General features: G+C 38.5%; 3 protein-coding genes across 6 annotated transcripts; 2 read left to right on the top strand and 1 right to left on the bottom strand.

Moving 5' to 3' along the window:
- The first annotated feature begins 3,018 nt into the window (after positions 1–3,018).
- Positions 3,019–10,795, top strand: tkv (serine/threonine receptor kinase thickveins). The gene is made up of 4 exons (XM_046618718.2): positions 3,019–3,272; positions 7,268–8,267; positions 8,398–8,713; positions 8,841–10,795. Exons 1-4 carry the CDS (start codon positions 3,179–3,181, stop codon positions 8,967–8,969), a joined length of 1,539 nt encoding a protein of 512 aa, XP_046474674.1. The 5' UTR covers positions 3,019–3,178; the 3' UTR covers positions 8,970–10,795.
- Positions 10,796–10,933: 138 nt separating this feature from the next.
- On the top strand, positions 10,934–16,455 carry LOC124215314 (focadhesin). 4 transcript variants are annotated; one of them, XM_046618559.2, is made up of 9 exons: positions 10,934–11,389; positions 11,623–11,691; positions 11,911–12,065; positions 12,173–12,373; positions 12,452–12,900; positions 12,986–15,146; positions 15,269–15,587; positions 15,664–15,838; positions 16,323–16,455. In XM_046618559.2, exons 1-8 carry the CDS (start codon positions 11,336–11,338, stop codon positions 15,820–15,822), a joined length of 3,567 nt encoding a protein of 1,188 aa, XP_046474515.1. In that variant the 5' UTR covers positions 10,934–11,335; the 3' UTR covers positions 15,823–15,838; positions 16,323–16,455. The 4 variants fall into 4 exon arrangements, with proteins under 4 accessions (XP_046474515.1, XP_046474525.1, XP_068992121.1 ...); XM_046618569.2 differs by having other exon boundaries at positions 10,935–11,389; positions 12,986–13,333; positions 13,514–15,146; positions 15,664–16,455; XM_069136020.1 differs by having other exon boundaries at positions 10,936–11,389; positions 15,664–16,455.
- LOC124215449 (protein C1orf43 homolog) lies at positions 15,865–18,056 on the bottom strand. The gene is made up of 4 exons (XM_046618863.2): positions 17,766–18,056; positions 17,435–17,591; positions 17,131–17,350; positions 15,865–16,880 (listed from the first exon to the last, which is right to left on the bottom strand). The coding sequence occupies exons 1-4, from the start codon at positions 17,922–17,924 to the stop codon at positions 16,688–16,690; spliced, it is 729 nt and encodes a 242-aa protein (XP_046474819.1). The 5' UTR covers positions 17,925–18,056; the 3' UTR covers positions 15,865–16,687.
- Positions 18,057–18,084: the final 28 nt, after the last annotated feature.

Below are 18,084 nucleotides of genomic sequence, written 5' to 3'. Positions count from 1 at the left end.
TTGTTGCGGTAGCGCAAGTATTGGTATTTCAATTTCAAACAGTACCCACTTATACGTTCACGTTTCGCTGTACGCGGGCATAACGTGTACAGTTATAACACTGAAATGAATTCGAATTTTGTTAACGAAGATTCGCACGATCGAAACGTACCGCGGAAGCAAAAACGAAAATATAAAATGAGATTTAATCGACTGTAACGCGGCAATCATTTTTATTTCAGAATTATACAAACACGCGCAATTTGCGAGAGAGATGAAAATACTACCGACATCGCACAGCCGCAAAACGGTCGAACGATATTTATCTGCATTTAATATTTCCTCGTCTTTAACGATTATCTGCGTATATAGCAGTTATACGTTGCACACTGATTATACGCTACACGAAGAAGGCGTATTTATGTGAATAAATGTATTGTTATGTAAGTAGAATGTAGACGTGAATGTTAATTTCATCATGAATACACAGAAATTAATTGTTCGTCCTTTCGGCGGCCGTGTAGCAATTATATTATCTTTTATTCGTACATTCTTATCGGCATATAATTGAAACCCCGCTATACTATTCATGGCTCTCATCGTGCGCGCCTTACTTTCTACGTGTACAAGTAATTTGTTTCTCGTTTGTGTATCGGTGCAGTTTATTTCGTACACGTACATAAACGAGTGCGAGACTGTGTCAGAACCCGTATTGGGACTACACGTATGAGTGGGGAAGATATTGACGGATTAACGTATCTCTATGATCAATATGCTAGAGATGCACGCCCGAATTAAGGACCCGCACAGCAAAATATAAGGTCGTTGAATTTACGAAACCCGCTACGCCTACCAGTATAACGATAAATTTTTACAGAAATATTCGATGAAGATACAGTAACTGTTGAGCGGAAACTCCAAATTGGCTGCAATTAGGATGTGCAACGTGCATATGATGCTGCATGTTTTCACGTGAACCCTGAGCTCCGCTCGTAAGTATCGTAAGGAATAAAAAAATTTTAAAATGACACAAGACTTTATACCCGATTATAATTTATTCTTTAGTTAACGTCATTTACTACAGGAAAATTTGGCGAATCAGTTTCACTTTGCCCCTGTACCACGTGGGTTCTACGCAACAGCTCATGCAAAGTTGAGCAACAGAACGAAATAAAAACGCTGATATTGGTAGCAAAACTTTTCTGTTTATCTCACTTCGACGTGACAAGTGAGTTTACCCCGAATTTATCCTTGGATTTATAATTCCTATATACAATCCACTCCGTGACTCCGCGTTAGAAATCTTACGAATCGCTTTATAGGCTCGTCAGAGATCTCGGCGTTTTAAATAATGAAGGTGTTTTCGCTGTTTCTTTCTTCGTGACTAAAGAAACCTTTCTGATATAAGGTATAATATACGTATCGATAACATTACACAAACCCGGATGAGCCTCGGGTGCCACGATTTCAAAAGTATACAATTCGTTGGAAATGTTATATTTATAGTTAATGATATAATGGTATATTTATTTTCCCCAAGTGATTTCTTCGCGCGCATCATCTATCCTATTTTGCTATCGAACCGTGACGTGAATCAACATTCGGTCGACTCCGCGTTGATCGTCCGTTTGAGAAAAGATGATCGGAAAACCGAATTATATCCCACAGACACGCAGGCAAGCAAAGCGTTGTACTTTCAATACCCGTTCAGCTCGCTTCTATCGCCTACAGTTACACATGCAACACCATCGAGCACAACAGGGTGAATTATTGTAATTTTCTCAAACCTGACGTAATCCTATAATATGATGTCTAGAGTACCGTTTTTAACGAGCATTTCGTCGTCATGCTAATTACTCAAGTCCACTGTATTATGCCGTCGCGGATATATTAAACTTTCAAACATTCAAATCATTCCCAACTCCGAAGAATCTTTTGCACGTATGCGTGCCATGTTATAACCACCACACACAGGCGTACGTACACGTGGTCATATGTGTACCATGCCACAGTGAATGAGGCGCCGGTAGAATTCCCTCGCCGCGCGTATACCTTATATACTACATATATCCCGCGACGCGGGACTGCGGCAGTTGATTTTTTTTTTAAATTTTTTTTCTCAAATAAATATTAGTTGCTCTCGGTCGAGAGTGCTCAGAGTATAATACTTATACGTGAACACGGTATATTATTATGCGCGTATACATCCTAAGTGCGGAATACAGTTGTCGTTTCCGTTCGCATTATTGCCATGTATATACGAGGATGCGTAAAATGCCAAGAGAGAAGTACAAGGAAGGAAGGAGCAAGTCATTAATAAATAATTGAAACAAAAACCAATTATACCGTTGCGAACGAGTGTAAGTAGGTGAAATGCATCGCGTGTACTGTAAGATTTTCCCACCACGATTTCGGCACGCGCGTTGTACGGTATACCTCTATACCTATATACGTATCCAAGCTGAAAAAGCCTACACCAATGTTTGAAACGTAAGTATAGGTATGCGATAGATCGGGCGGTAGAAAGATATCGGATGCTGCGCGTATAATCCAATCAACATATCCAGGGTCAACTAATTCAAATTCCTTGACCGGTAAGCGCGGCATGCGATGGCAGTAGGCAGTGGCATCCTACCTACGCAGAATTAAAGATATTATAAATCGAAGAAGAAGAAAAAGAAAATCCTGCCATTCATCCAGCTCGTAAACGTCGAGTTTTAAAAATCATGGTAAATAACAGCGAGGCGGGGCCCGGTCATCCCGAGGCTCCTACGGCACCCGAACGAATCGCCTGAAATCTCCTGGAACATCGGCAACGGTGATCTCGGCCCTCCGGGTTCCAGTTTCTGCGGCGTCGCGGCACAGTGGCGCCCAGCGGGCGCCGCCGCACTCTCCCGCCGTCGCTTGACGCCCCCGAGGAGTCGGGGCCCCATCCCGGCCCCCTCGCCCCTCGCCGAGAAACCGTCCGAGGAAGAACCTCCCTACCGCCCCGAGCCGACGTCGTCGATCCTCGGGCCACCGTACGCTCTCGGATCCCCACCACGACGGTGTTGCCGAACGGAGTCGAGAGACTAGAGAGCGACAGAACTAGCCTGGCTGGCCTGCGCCTCGCGGCTCGTTCGCCTCGACGTTGAACGTTAGTGAGCAAGCGGTAGAGGTTCGTCACGGACGGTGAAGTATGTGCTCCGGATTGTAGAAAATGGCTGCGTTGCCCGCTGGTACCTCAGGTCGGCGGCGGTGTAAATACGGCCTGTGGATCGGACTCGGTGTTCTTATCGCGAGGACAACGGGAGGTGAGTAGACCGCCATCGAAATCTCGTTGTTCGGTGGTGAATGCGGTATTATAGGTGGTTAAAGTTTCGTTCGAATACCGTCGGAAGACAGATGTTCCGCGTCGTTGCCGTTCTTACGGTTGATACCGAGAGACGGAGAGAAAGACACGGAGCTTGATTTCATCTCGAATAGTTGAACAGCGGCGGAAGCACCCGACTTATTAGACTTTGTCCGAAATTCGTCCGTCGGACCGTGATCTCGGAATCTATCGAGACGTAATTACTGCTTCAATTGCCATCTCCGCTCCATCGTCGGACAACAGCAACATCGAGTCACACGCGCACGTTCGATTCAGAGATGCGGAGAATACCCCTCGAGATAGATTTTCTCCCTTATCCTCTTCTCCGATTTTCCGTATTTCGTCAAAACCCGCCTCAAATCCGTGACGACGAACCGCGCTCTCGAATTTCAAACCGGCAAAAAAAAAAAAAGAAAGAAAAGTGGCGAAACACCAATTGCGACCATTCATACAATTAGCCCGTCGTGACTAGGTTAATTCGCGTTGTTACAGAACGAAACGTTCGGCGAGATCTCACAGGAAAGGTTTACGTGCGATGTTTTCTTTCACTCCTCTTTTGGCACCGAGGATGCTGTGCGATGCAGCCGCGTAGCAAGAAGAGGTGTGCGTGGATCATCGTCTGCACGCAGCGTGAAACGCGACAAGTTTGTCGCAGGGGATATAATTACAGTTGTCGTACGACGATATGTCGTTTCTCGGCACTTGCGCGTCACGCAATATTGCGAATAATTTGTCTGTCGCAGATGCCTGAGGAAAGTAAATCGTAAAAAAAGAAAAATGCACAAATCCCTACCGTCTAGGTACGATCCTGACGGCGCAATACGAGCCTGGGAAGTGTGCAAATTGCTAGACTCGCTGCCTGCTGCCTACCGCCCGCGTTCTCGTATCGAGCTCTAAGTTCACACTGACGATGAAACTCAAGCCGCACCACATGTGCCTTGTTGGCTTTTAACCGCGCAATTCTAAGAAAGTGAACGGCGGCACGACTTTTTCACTTTTCGACAAGTCACGTTTCGGAAATTTACTATACGATACACGCCGTTTAACATGCATGGACACCTTATTATTATTATTATTACCATACAGTCTAGTTTTAAATCACCATCGTACATGTTTTTTAATTTACATATATTTTCATTTCGATTTACCGTTAATTCGACAATTATTGAATCAAAGGAAGTTTACCTTGCCTATAAATTGTTTCGTAAATCGTGTGAACTTGTTTTGCCTCGTTCTTCAAAACGATCATAGCGAAAGTTGATTCGTATGGATGTATGCGCATGTTGTACGTGTACCATTTCGAGATAAAATTGTTGGGGGGGAAAACAAAATGTTTGCATTAGTGATCTAATCTGTGCAATACGTATACGTGTTCTTTTTTAATTGATTTTTCTTTATCATGTTGTATTGGATTTCAGCGAAATTCTTTAAATGAAACGTGTTCTAGATATAAGAGCGATCAGATTTATTTACTCGTTATTTCGTTGTTTTTCCCCTCGTTTTCGCTTTCTACGTATTGAAACGCGTTGCGCGTTATGCCTATAATGTTTATAGCAAAGAAGCGTATACGCTGAGCCATATTCTTTAAAAATAACCGGAAACATTTTAGCTTTTTTGATGTACATCTGTTTGTGCGATGTTTACTTCATAAATTCGAAAAAAGAATCAAGTATCGTCGGACATGTATCATAGCTGTGTATGTACGTACACACACGTGATCGTGGACTACGAGAGTGATTCGAGCAATAGTGCGATCTACGAATTATATACAACGTACGCAATATGTTCGAGTCGTAGGTATCATCTTGACTGTTAGACAAAGCGAAATAATAATAAATAAACTATTTTTCACGTTTGAGCGTCGTTTGTAATCTGCATAATAATAGAGCTTTCAAGAAAATATGTGTGTGTGTGTGTGTGTGTGTGTATATATGTATACCTGGAAGAACTTTACGTGAATGAATAGAGGGGACGATCCATCATTCAGATATTTCGATGTTATATAAATAGACACAACGGAGTAAATTCTGTCAGCAGTCAGTCGACGCAGAGATAATACGCACGAATGTAGTCATTTGTATATATTCATGCTCCTTTCTCAGTCTTCCGTTCTCTGAGAATAATAATGCTCGTGTAGTTCGAGCACCGCGAATCCATTGCTTGACAATACCCTGAGAAAATGTGAAAAAGCACGTACGGATAATTCTAAATTGGCGCTTAAAATATTGACAAAAGTCGAACCGCGATCGCAGGGTACCGGGCACCTGAATTTTAAAATAACTTCCACTACGTGAAAGCGTTCACGGTGGCACCGGTTCGTATCTCATCGTTAACCGGAGATTCGTTATAGTAGTAAAAATTAGAAGAGTCGAATAAAGGTCTGCATTGACAAGAATTACCAAGACCAATCTTCAGGCCGACGGAGGAATGCAATCCGAGCAGGGAAAAAAAAACGAATAAGAGAAAGATGGTGGTACATAATGGAAAAGCTGGGTAGTATAAGGTATTATTCGACGTATATGGTAATCCTACCGGTAATCCTGTGCCGCCGGTTATACCATTTTTGGTATTCGAGATTTCGAGATGCTCTCTCCCACCTTTCGACTCTGATAACGTGAGATGATCGCCTCTCTCGTGTAGAACGCGCCCGGCACACGCCCACGCGAAACTTGTCAAGCAACCTCAACTCTCCCATGATCAATTATCATTTAATTATATTTATCTCGGTTCGACCCGTTCTATTTCCCTCTCCCACCACTTAGTCCTGTATATCTCCGATCGTGGCATTTCTCTCCTTCTCTCCGACTCCATTTAAAAACTTTAAACCCGACCGAGTCCTACGTTCTTACCGTATAATGTATAACATCTACATACATACAACGTACAATATAACCTGGAACCTTAATCGGCTCTACATTATACGAATGAAAATCCGTGACACGATTGTTGTTGGGGATTTTTCAACGTCGTATACCCTCATGGACCACTTGAGATTCAACGCTTGTAACACTCGCACGAAACACGTAACGCGAAGAGTCGAAGAGTTTACGTTGGCTATCCTCATTCGTCGGCTTGTACAAGTAACTTATTGTATGGCTTGGCGCCTTTGGCGCCAATATGTTGCTCCAGAAGGGGCGACGAACCGATGTAATGGGATCGCGACGCTTCGTTCACAACTTATAACAGTTATAACTTGTTGCAACCGCCGGGATCGGTTGTCGATGCGACACTAAGGAAATTCTCTTTGCTCCGGTGAAACGGATTTTCATAATAAGTAACGGTTGTTGTATGGATAATGCAAACGGGATTGCATTTAGTCGTAACAATGCGTTCTCAAACACAAAGTGTAAATATTCACCACAGACTATAGCTCGAAATATTTTTTTCATACTGAAATGATCCCTTATTGTATTAAACAGATCATTGCGCTTAAACGAATTGGTCCGTTCCATTTTTTTCCAAATATTTCGGATACTGATCAGTTTAAAAATTGACGCGGAATTAATTTTTTCCACTTCGTTCGATACGCGAAATGTTTCAAGAAATTAAATATTGATTGATGTTATAGATTTAATGCGCAATCTTTTTCTTTTTTTTACCTTCTTAACACGTCAAACACCAAATATTTAATTATACTAGAAGGTGAATATTAATTCTACTTTATAGTATAAGATTTGAATCTTTTTTTAATACGATTGAATTTGTATCCCGTATTTTTCAATGAGATAGAATTTAGTACGTAACGTTACTGTAACGATGAATGCTTACGAAAAAACGTTAATTCGATTGTCTAAGTAAACTAAATAAAGAGCCAACTCCTTGCAAGACATGATAAATTGTACAATAATGATTTTTCTCCAATGTTTCGTTAACTTAACGTTGCTGCTGGTGATTTCAGCTTCGCATGATTTAACTAGTGTTCTAATCTGATTTCAGTTCTTGGGATCACATGTTATTGCGAAGGTCACTGCCCGGATAACCAGCCAAATGGTACCTGTGAGGGAAAACCTGGCGGACACTGTTTTAGTGTCGTCGAAGAAGTATGGGACAATGAGATCAAAGAATACGTTTCCGAGTATTCTTTTGGCTGCTTACCTCCTGGAGAACAAGGTTTCATGCAATGTAAGGGTTCGCTGGTCCCACATTGGAATGGAAAAAACATAATATGCTGCAACAACACCTCGTTATGCAATCAAGGTGTTTTTCCAACATACACAACTCGGCCCACTGTACCGCCAAATCCAATGGCCGTAACATCAAGTACGACACTGATTGTCTTGGCCATCTCGTTGTCGGTTTGCTTGATGATACTTTTAATCGCTGTTCTCATAATGTACCGTCGGTACAGGCGGAAAGAGCGCGGGCCATGCCTGGTCCCTTCGCAGGGAATGCTCAAGGATCTAATCGATCAGAGTAGTGGTTCAGGATCAGGCTTACCGCTTTTAGTGCAAAGAACAATCGCCAAGCAGTTGGCACTCTCCCAGTGCGTCGGAAGAGGAAGATACGGCGAAGTGTGGCTTGCAAGATGGAGAGGGGAGAAAGTTGCGGTCAAAGTATTCTTCACGCTGGAAGAAGCATCATGGTTTAGAGAAACAGAAATTTATCAAACCGTTCTAATGAGACACGATAACATTTTGGGTTTCATTGCTGCCGATATCAAAGGAACCGGATCTTGGACTCAGATGTTATTGATCACAGATTATCACGAGAGGGGCTCACTGCATGATTATTTGCAAACTACAGTTCTAGATCATCCTTCCTTATTGGCAATTTGTTTGTCAATTGCTTCAGGCGTCGCACATTTGCATACAGAGATATTTGGCACTAGAGGAAAGCCAGCAATAGCACACAGAGATATAAAGAGTAGAAATATTCTAGTTAAAAGAAACGGGGAATGCGCAATCGCAGACTTTGGTCTTGCTGTGAGATTTATAAGGTAATATTGCGCAACAACCAGTTACTTCTAAGAACCTTGTAGTAATGTTTCAAACCATGGCTACAAACATTCCTTTTAAGTCCTTGGCAACTTTTATGCTTTACTACATTGAATCTATTGGTTTTTATAGCGAAAGCGGAGAGATCGACATAGCACCTAACACACGTGTGGGAACACGTCGATATATGGCTCCTGAGGTCTTGGACGAGACTTTGAACACCTCCTCGTTCGATTCCTTCAAAATGGCTGATATGTATTCAGTTGGACTTGTTTTATGGGAAGTATGCAGGAGGTGCGCTACTGGCGGCAAGGTGTCTACGGCCGAGCCATATGCTTTGCCTTATCATGACGCTGTGCCTAGCGATCCAGACTTTGAAGATATGAGATTAGCTGTGTCTGTCAAAAAGAGGCGTCCAGTTATACCTACAAGATGGGAAAATGATTCTGTAAGTATTCGAGTCTAATTGAAATGATTCGCAAAGGAAATAAAATTGATTCGATGAAATAACTGAATTTATCTAGTTTAAAAAATTGGCAGAACATTTTATGTATAATCAATTTGCTAATTTTTAGGTTCTATTTGCGCTGAGTAAAGTCATGACGGAATGCTGGCATCGAAATCCTGCAGTTCGACTAACAGCACTTCGAGTGAAAAAGTCGATATCAAAGCTACACATCGATAATGCCATAAAAATAGTGTAGTGTTTGAAGAAACGTTACATCAAAACTGTTGTTTTTCCCCTAGTTCAAAAACCCTTGTAAATATGCCCTGGTGTAAATAGAATCGATGACAGACTGCAGCCTTAAGACTGATCGTACTGAAAATTATAGATATTTGACGACGAATGGATGCGTGTGATTCGGTATGATTAATGAGCGAATAATTACGACTAGTTATAGATATGACAATGTTATGATTTCTTTAAGTTGACATGTGTTAAAATTTGAAACAAAGTAAACGCGTTCATAAATTTAACACATCTCGTAATTTTAGGATTTGTTAAAGTGAAGAATAAACGGGCCACTTAGATTTGGAATTGATTACAGCGTTATCAAGTGTTATTAGCGTGTTTTCATTTCTTGATATGATCGAGCTCCATCAAAGAGTTTTCAATCAAATCCAGCATCATTAAATTTTCGTTATCCATTCAATATATAAATGCAAACTTCTATTATAAATTTACGGAGGAATTGATATATTGTAGCAAGTTATTGTAAATAATAGTCTACTAAATATTAAAGAAATGTATAAATTTGAAATTGAATTGGTGCCGTTCCTGTAAATTAACTTTCATCGTGCATTGTTTATGATTAAAGCAAAGTTAAAAGCGAACTTTTTTAATAACGTAAACACTGAATGCAAAAGTCATTATGACTGGTGCTAGAACTTTGATCACATGAATATCTACCTTTCTTTCGGCCATTTTAGTTTGTACAAAATAAGAAACAATGCTGGCTTTGGTCCTTGATAACTCAAGCTGAATAGTTTATTGTTAATTACTTAGGATTCTTTATTTGATATATTAATATTATTTTATCAGAGAAATTTAAATCGTTGCAGGATCTTGACAGTTTTACATATAATTTACTCAGACATAGTACATAGTTACTATGTCGCATGATGCAGTATAAAATCATTTAAATTTGTAAATTCTACAAAGAAAGTAACATTTAAATTATAAAACGTGTGACACGAACATTGTTATTGTCTTATCAAAAGATTCGAGGCAAATGATCATTAGCCTAGAACTATCTCAGAATATGGCGAAATAAATTTATTATTGATAAACCAGCGTATGAAACATGTTACTAAAGTGAATTCGAATTATCAATCTTTCCTTTAACATACGCCACCACCAGGATCGTACACTTCCCTAATACCCATGTAAAATAAACAATACTCCGAAAATTAATGCAACATAAAACCACCGATAACTTTTTAACAAAGTTATAAACACGTTTTACCACTTCTTTAAATCCATTTTATCATTAACAATGAATAAACACGCTAATTAGCGCGCTAATATGAAACAAAATATGCAATTACTTCAATACCGAGAAAATTAAACTGTTTTGTGTGTATAGTCACATGCAATGTATGTACATTATTACCTCTTTCAGTATTTTGAGTCTATGATATCATCATATCGCTGTAATATTAGAGCTTTTACAATTTGCCTAGACAATTGATCATTTGCATGAAATTTGGGTGTTGTAATCTACATAGAGCTCCCTATGCATTAAGGGGTGCTATTGTTGAATAATGAATATTATCCTAGTTCTTCTTTTTGAAGATCAATTGTAATAAATTATATTATGTACAAAAATTGTTCAGTCTTATTAGTAATATCATGGGTAAGAGTTGTGTAAAACAAGTGTGCGTACATACACTCCAGCCGCACTGTATTTTTTCCAACAATAACTAGACTTACCTATTTTATTATAAATATGACTAAAATTAACGGTCATTTGATTGCAAATAATGAAATTTATATTTTTAATGAGTATTAAATATCACTTTTTTCCAAACAAAATGATTTTCAGTCACACTCTTTTCACACTCATATTGTTCAAATTTTTATTTCGTTTGCATTAACCGACAGTTTCCTTACTGATTCTGCTTTTATTTACTAGGACAACAATGGTAGGTAAGTTTATAGAGTTCAGTGGGTAAGTTATGACTAGAATAATAAAAATATATTCCTTCATCAAATGCAGTCAAACGTCTCTGAATCGTGACGTTTCCCGATCGCACATCTGGTGTCGATCTAGCCACGTGTAGGCCGCGGCCACCAATCGGGAAGGCGAGACAATTTTCAGATTTTACATACCTACACGACGTAATGGATGAATTTACATGAATATGTAAAAAAAATCATATTATTTTCTCAAATTTTGACGAAAGTAGATACGATAGATGAAGAATTTTCGAACAAAAGTAGTTACAGATGAAGTTCCGCGAATGCACATCTAACCTCTAAATGTCCGCATAAAAAGTACTTTCATGAGAATGCAAATGGTATTAATAATATTTGCGTACGAGATTTGTGCTGAATAAAAGAAGAAACATGGATGAAGTTGAATGTAAATTGGCAACTAATAATGCCATATTAATTTCACATGTGAGTATATAAAACTACCGTTGCATTTTGCACCGGTTGTATTTTACGGGCATTCCATATTTTTTATCAAACTCATTTAGCATCATTATGAGATAAACAATTTACAGGAAAAATATATTTACATTCGTAAGTCCCACAGTAACAACAGCATTTCAAATTATGCCAGCTTGTTGATAAAGTTCCCACATCAGTCTATGTTGGAAATTATTTAAAAGAATTTCTTCACTTTTTAGGCAATTTCGAAGATTGTTGGACTAATAAAAGACCGCAGCGATGAACTGAACGGTGGGGATGTGTCTGGGGTGAATAATTTTAAAATAATTCATCACACCCACTTTGTTCGAACATAGTACAATGTGTCATAATTGGACGATTCATCGAATATAAGGGGATTCCTTTTCTTTAAAAAAGCTGTGTTATTTATTAATACCTTCCAGTATTTCAAATGTAGACCTTAGCAAAAATGTTCAGGGGAAATAGATTGAAGGGGTGAGTGAAAAAAAAATAATATGAATTCACAGGTACCAGAATTGGCAACGTTGATTTCCAAATGCGAGAGCAGTAATGCCCTGATTAGCGTCACGGCATGCCATGCACTCACGACTCTTGTGGAGAATGGCGTACTTAGTATCGGTACCACATTGTCCAGATTCATAGCTTTGTTAGGATCAACCAAGTGAGTAACAACCATAGCTGAGAACACAATATGAAATGAGTCGTTTCCATTAGCAGGAAACATATATTACAGAAAAATTTATCACTTCTCATAAAATATTATTGTAGGAATTACACGGCTGTTACGGCGGCAATAAGTAACCTTCTGTTACTTGCATTAAAAATTTACGATGACAAAAATCCTTATATGTGCCCCTTCACACTTAAAACGCCACAACATCCATTAATTACTGTTTTGAATCTGAATAAAGATATCTGGAGGGACATTTTGAATCAAATGCAGTTTATGGTAAACCATTATGAAAAAGAGTGAGTTTCCGCAACGTAGTTACTTTTAAAAGCCACTCCGTAATAGAAGTGCATCACCCAAATTTTTTCTTGTTTCAGGATTGCACAAAACAGCATAGAACTCTTACGTCCAGTATTTCTCTTCATTTTATGTAACCCAACATCAACACTCTCTGAAAGCTGTAAACAGCAAACTTGGCATCTCTTGATAAAGACGAATCATGCAGTTTATCTGCAAATCGAAGCATTACTCTGGCTGCAAACCAGCAATGCAAATTCTTGTATCAATACGAACTATAGACTTCTTGAACTGACTGAACTTGCTTTACTTAATAAGGATAAAAAATTGTACGTTGCTCTGACTTTGCTGATATCATCTCTTGCTCTTGAATTAGTCAAACATGGCTGTGATCCGAGAGCCAATTTGGAAATACTTTCAGAGATTTTCAAAGATAATGACAATGAAGCCAGCAGTGTTACTATAGCTTTATTGGCTGAATTGATTTTAATATGTCCTGCCGTTTACTTGAATAACGTTATTCGGTTGTGTGAGTACATCTAAGCCTTAAACAAAATGCTGAAGTTCAACTTTCTTTATATTAATGTTTCTAATAAACGTATATATTTTTGTAGGTACAACTATAATAGATACGTCTTGCAGTATTACAAGTATGCATATGCTGTTAGCATCTTTGTTACAATGGATGGCGTATCCTTCATTATTATCATGCGATGGTCTGGAAACTGCTAAAGATGTGATAAATTCAATTAAAACTCGGAAAACATGGTCTTCACACACCAAAAGACTTTATGCAAACAAAACATTTAGTACACTGAAGTATTTCGATTCCAATGTACCGTTCTATGTGGAAACATGCTGTTGCGTAGAAACTCTATGCAATGAGAACATGATCTTATGGCTGGAGAATATTTCGAAAGCTCCTCAAGACTTCAAATACAAATTAAAACTGTTTCTTAGCGGTATATTCTTACAAACAGAAAGTAGCAAAGTAGCAATAAAAGTATGCCAGATTCTCTTGGGTATTGTGAAAGAAAATAATTCTTTCGCATCTCACTTGCTTTCCTTGGTTTTATATAAGCTAACTAATTCACAAAATTACAATGAGACTAAAGCGTTGCTTTTTTCTTTACCTGAACTAGCAATAGCCAAAGAGAATGTACCATTGATAATTCACAATTTGGAAACTTTACTGGGATATGGGAAACCATTGAAACAATTGGCAATAGAGCTTTACTTAAAAACGTGGAAAAATGAGCCACGATCTCATCGATATCTCCAAGCTGCCCTAGTGGATGCAAGCAAAAATGATCATTCTTGGGAGACAAGTATAACTTGTGCAAGGGCTATGAAATACATTTGCGAAACTCGACCAGAGCATGGAGCTGAATTAGTTCCGTTGCTGTCACAAATATTAAACAGGTGTAACGATCTCAAGGGTAGTGCCCCGAGCGCTTTGGCTTTGAAAGGTATATCGGCACTGTGTGAATCTGGAGTTATTGACATATGTTCAACATGGAAGATTTTATCTCCGAAACTGAATAAGGATAAGAGAAGCATCGTCTTACAAAGCCTTTGCGAGTTACTTGGGGATATACCATCATATCCGCGTCGGCCAAGTGAAAATTTTGACAAACTTGTTATTGAAGTAATAACTAAGTTATGGAGTTACGTTGCCGCTTCTGAAACCACAGAAGTAGTTACATCTGCTTTGCGTGCCTTATCTGCATACAATTTAGAGCTAATACCATTGAAATCATTGCCAGAAAATTTCCGGAAAGATTTAAAACTGCCAGATATCTACTGTCAAACGCCAGCGGATGCGGCTAGGAAGCCTGAATTAGTTTTACCGTATATCCCTGGCACGTGCTGGATACAAATGTTGGAAAATATTAATTCGTCAGCCTTGCGAGCAGCTGGGGATTTGTTAATATCTTTTATCAAATCCGAAGTCAACAGTTTTCGAGGGAATATATATTCTCCGCCTCAGGGAGAACCGAATAACTTTCGTTACCTACCAGATAAAAGTGTTATAAAAGCTATCGGCGATTACATAAGACTTTCTAGCGTATCTCCTAAAGGTCACAGAGAGCCAATAATTGTCGAATGTTTGAGAATACTGTCACAAAAATACCCAAAACCCCTACCTCCTATAAACTGGGTGTTTTTACAAGGACTCTTGCAATTAAATGATGAGGCTAAAAAATATGTCATAGCTTTGGCTTGCCACCAAATGACAATATCACCATCCGCTAAACGATTTATTGAAAACTACCTTACCACATTCGAAGCAGTCACACAATTCCAAGAATATGTGTTAATATATGCAAACTTGCAGGATCTGTGTAAAGGAGTACCACCCAATATTTTAAGACCAGTTCTAGAAAAAACGTTGAATTACACTTTGGAAAAAGCTCTTATGGGTAATGACGAATCGGTAGATATGTACAAAGAAATCATGGTATGCTACAAACATACTTTAAAAGATGAAACAATTCATGATGCAAATAGAACCTTACTTTCCATTATATTGGAAGGGCTTTTGGATAGAATAGAGGGTGATAGCAAACTGTTCGAATTTTATGTCGATACAGTTGTTGAATTGTCGTCAAAGCATATCGAAAGAATGACATCACCGAGTGTCTGGTGGGAAGTTACAGGTCAGCGTCTGAAAAAAGCGATTTCAATTAGAGCAGAATTGACGTTGAAAAAGGATGTAGAATTACCACTCGCCTGGATGAATGAAGTGATTGACACTGCCATTACCATGCCTGGGTAATATTTCCGTTTCATGTAAACTCTGGTACAATATAGACGTTATTGAAGCGATTAAATTAGAAAGAGGTTCATTCTGTTATTAAATGCTTGATAATAACATAACATTTTTTCACGTATAGGGAACAGGTATTTGTTCTGAGAACCATGTTATACGTTCAATCAAAAATGCGATCTGAATCCTCTACTTCAAAATGGGTGTTAGAACTGATGGGACGTATTCAAGCCATATTAGCTGACTTATTGCTGGAAGATAATGATCAAAGAGCTATATTTCTCTCCGATGTATTGTTCATTTCTTGCATTTGCCTCTCTGGCAATGATTGCCTGTTGACAAACAGTGAATCGATTGTTCTGTCTAGAGGCCTTCGGGTCAGTATGTTCTCCCAAGCCATTGCAGACTTGGTTCAAAATGAACACTGGCGTCGTTTTGTTACTCAGGTGATTGTCAATTTCATATCTGACTATATTCTTCATTTTGTTACTTTGCGAAAGATGAATGGTATTTTCATTACAGATTATGGAATGGCTGCACCATATGCGATCGAGTATATTACCCGAATTATACACAATTGCATATCACAATGCCTTGGTCTCTCTCAAACACGAACGATACTTCAACGACGCCTGGACTAAATATTTATCGCATAAACCACGAATGCACTTACCGTTATGACTTTACGGATGTAGAAGTAAGATAAGTGTTCAAGACCCAACATAATATTAAATAGGTTTTAATTTGGTACATTATTACATCCATACGACTAATTGTTCAGCCTTAATTTATGACATCAATGACATGTGATTTGTTCGAATGTAGAATGAGAAAATACGGTCAAACAAAGATGCTACGAGTATATTTAGTCACTTGGAAGTGCAATAGCAAAAGATTTAAGTTTACCTGTCGAAATATACAGATCGACATCAATTCTAATGTGATATGAATTTACACACTTCACGAGTCATGTCGACAGAAGAATTTGACAACTATTCGTTTACAATCATTTACCATACCACGTGTACACCTATTGATTATTATAATTCCAAATCATTCTGACAACAGAATTTACAAAATTTTACTTCGACGATGGCAATGACAAATCCGTAAAGTCGAGACTATCATTTATACTTACAATAATCATGCTTTTCTTACATTATTATTTACATTATTTTCAGTTTGAACACCAGTGCGTCGATTAAAATGAATAAATGAATTCAATACTCAACTGAAGAAACCGATAAATTTGATCACCATTTGCATCCATATGTTATTTACAATGATCTCAATGATCCTGATAAAATAAAGAGATATTTTTCTTACCGATAACAAATAAAATACACCTTGTTTTCAAGAGCAGTGGGTACTAATTCCGCATGAAGAAGTACTGGATAGTTGTGTATAAAAAAATAAATATAAATTGAAATACAAAACTGCAGCTCAAGAAGTACATCAAAATCTGTATACTTCAAGTACAGCTGCTGTTCAAGCAGTCCATGGTATAAACTCGTCACATATGTTGTATGTGACGATAACCATAATGCTACACGGATGTTTCACTATTGTCTAATGCCATTACTGTCAAAGTGTGTGGCCTGGACCCACACAAAATCTGATCTTCGGACGGACGCATTCTTGGTTCTAAAATATTTCTTTTTGTTTCAACATTCTTCTTTATTGGTGTGCGACTGGGGCTGGATTTCCTACTGTTTGGATAAGACTTCAACAAGCGAGCTCTGTTGAGAAAGAAGTGAAAAAATTAGCAAATTTTTTATCTAATGCCAACTGATATACTTTTTACCAGACATGAGATGTTCGTGTTTTAACTTTTGATTATCTGGCATTGGTATATATCAAGGAAATAATCAGTTAATGACTTGTTCTAATTCATGTTAATAATATTCTGAGTGAGAGAAAAATTCAGAAGGGATTTGGTCTGATGAAAAATCACAAAGTATTAATTATATCCATTATAAAATAACTAACGCATCCATAAGTTTCATAACAAGCCTGGAATAAACTTGATACTCTTCGTCGCTAAATTCAGTTGGGTCATGCCGTGCATGTTCGTACAGATCGCAAAATTGATGAATGAGTCTCTGCCCACTGCCATTTAACGGTGCAGCTAAAGTTCTCAAAAGATATGCTCTCAAATTTTCAGTTGGATGACGTTTCATGCAGTTGTCGTACTTGGTGATTTCTGCCTCTGAAAGAAAATGGTACAAAAATAAAATATAATGCCACATATTTCTCTACGATAACTGCCTGCGTAAATCTACTCATACAATACCTAAATTCTTTACATCATCGACAGCTTTTAGTCTATAGTAATGTGGTGGAACCTGACCACCTGGTGCGACTATGTATCTAGGATCACTTATCAGCTGCGGTTCGTGACATATTCTAGGTATAACTTCGATTCTCCTTTCCACTTCTCGTTTCAGGGACTATAATGTGAAAAAGCATAGTTCGTTTTAAATAAAATAAATTAAAGTGTACCGTTTCGTTGTTACTGAAACTAAGCTGTTTGTTCTTAGTAGAAATCGTCAGTTATAAATCATATTTCGTGATTACATACCTTGTTTCATAACCTACAAAAATAACGTACACGGAAAACTCACTTTTTTCGCATCATGTCCAATTGGTACATGCGGCCCTCTCCTCGACCTCAAAGCAAATCGCATGATTTGCCTTTTTGCAAAAATAAAGAGTAATACGAAGGTTAATACGCCAAATCCAATAAATATTACGACAGTCACACCTGACGGCTCTTCTGACATGTTGACGTCGCGTTCTAGATTCGCGGTTCCACGTCGGTATCTCGGTACCACGGTATGCGGTGGTTAAACGTAAATACGGGCACAATCCCGATTTGTAACAGCATTTAAGGAGTAGTGAGTCGCGACATCAAGTATTTCATCATCAGCAGTTAATTGCGTA

Source organism: Neodiprion pinetum, chromosome 1 (genome assembly GCF_021155775.2).
Source record: "Neodiprion pinetum isolate iyNeoPine1 chromosome 1, iyNeoPine1.2, whole genome shotgun sequence".
NCBI lineage: Eukaryota > Metazoa > Arthropoda > Insecta > Hymenoptera > Diprionidae > Neodiprion > Neodiprion pinetum.
This window is presented reverse-complemented; position numbering and strand designations above follow the sequence as displayed.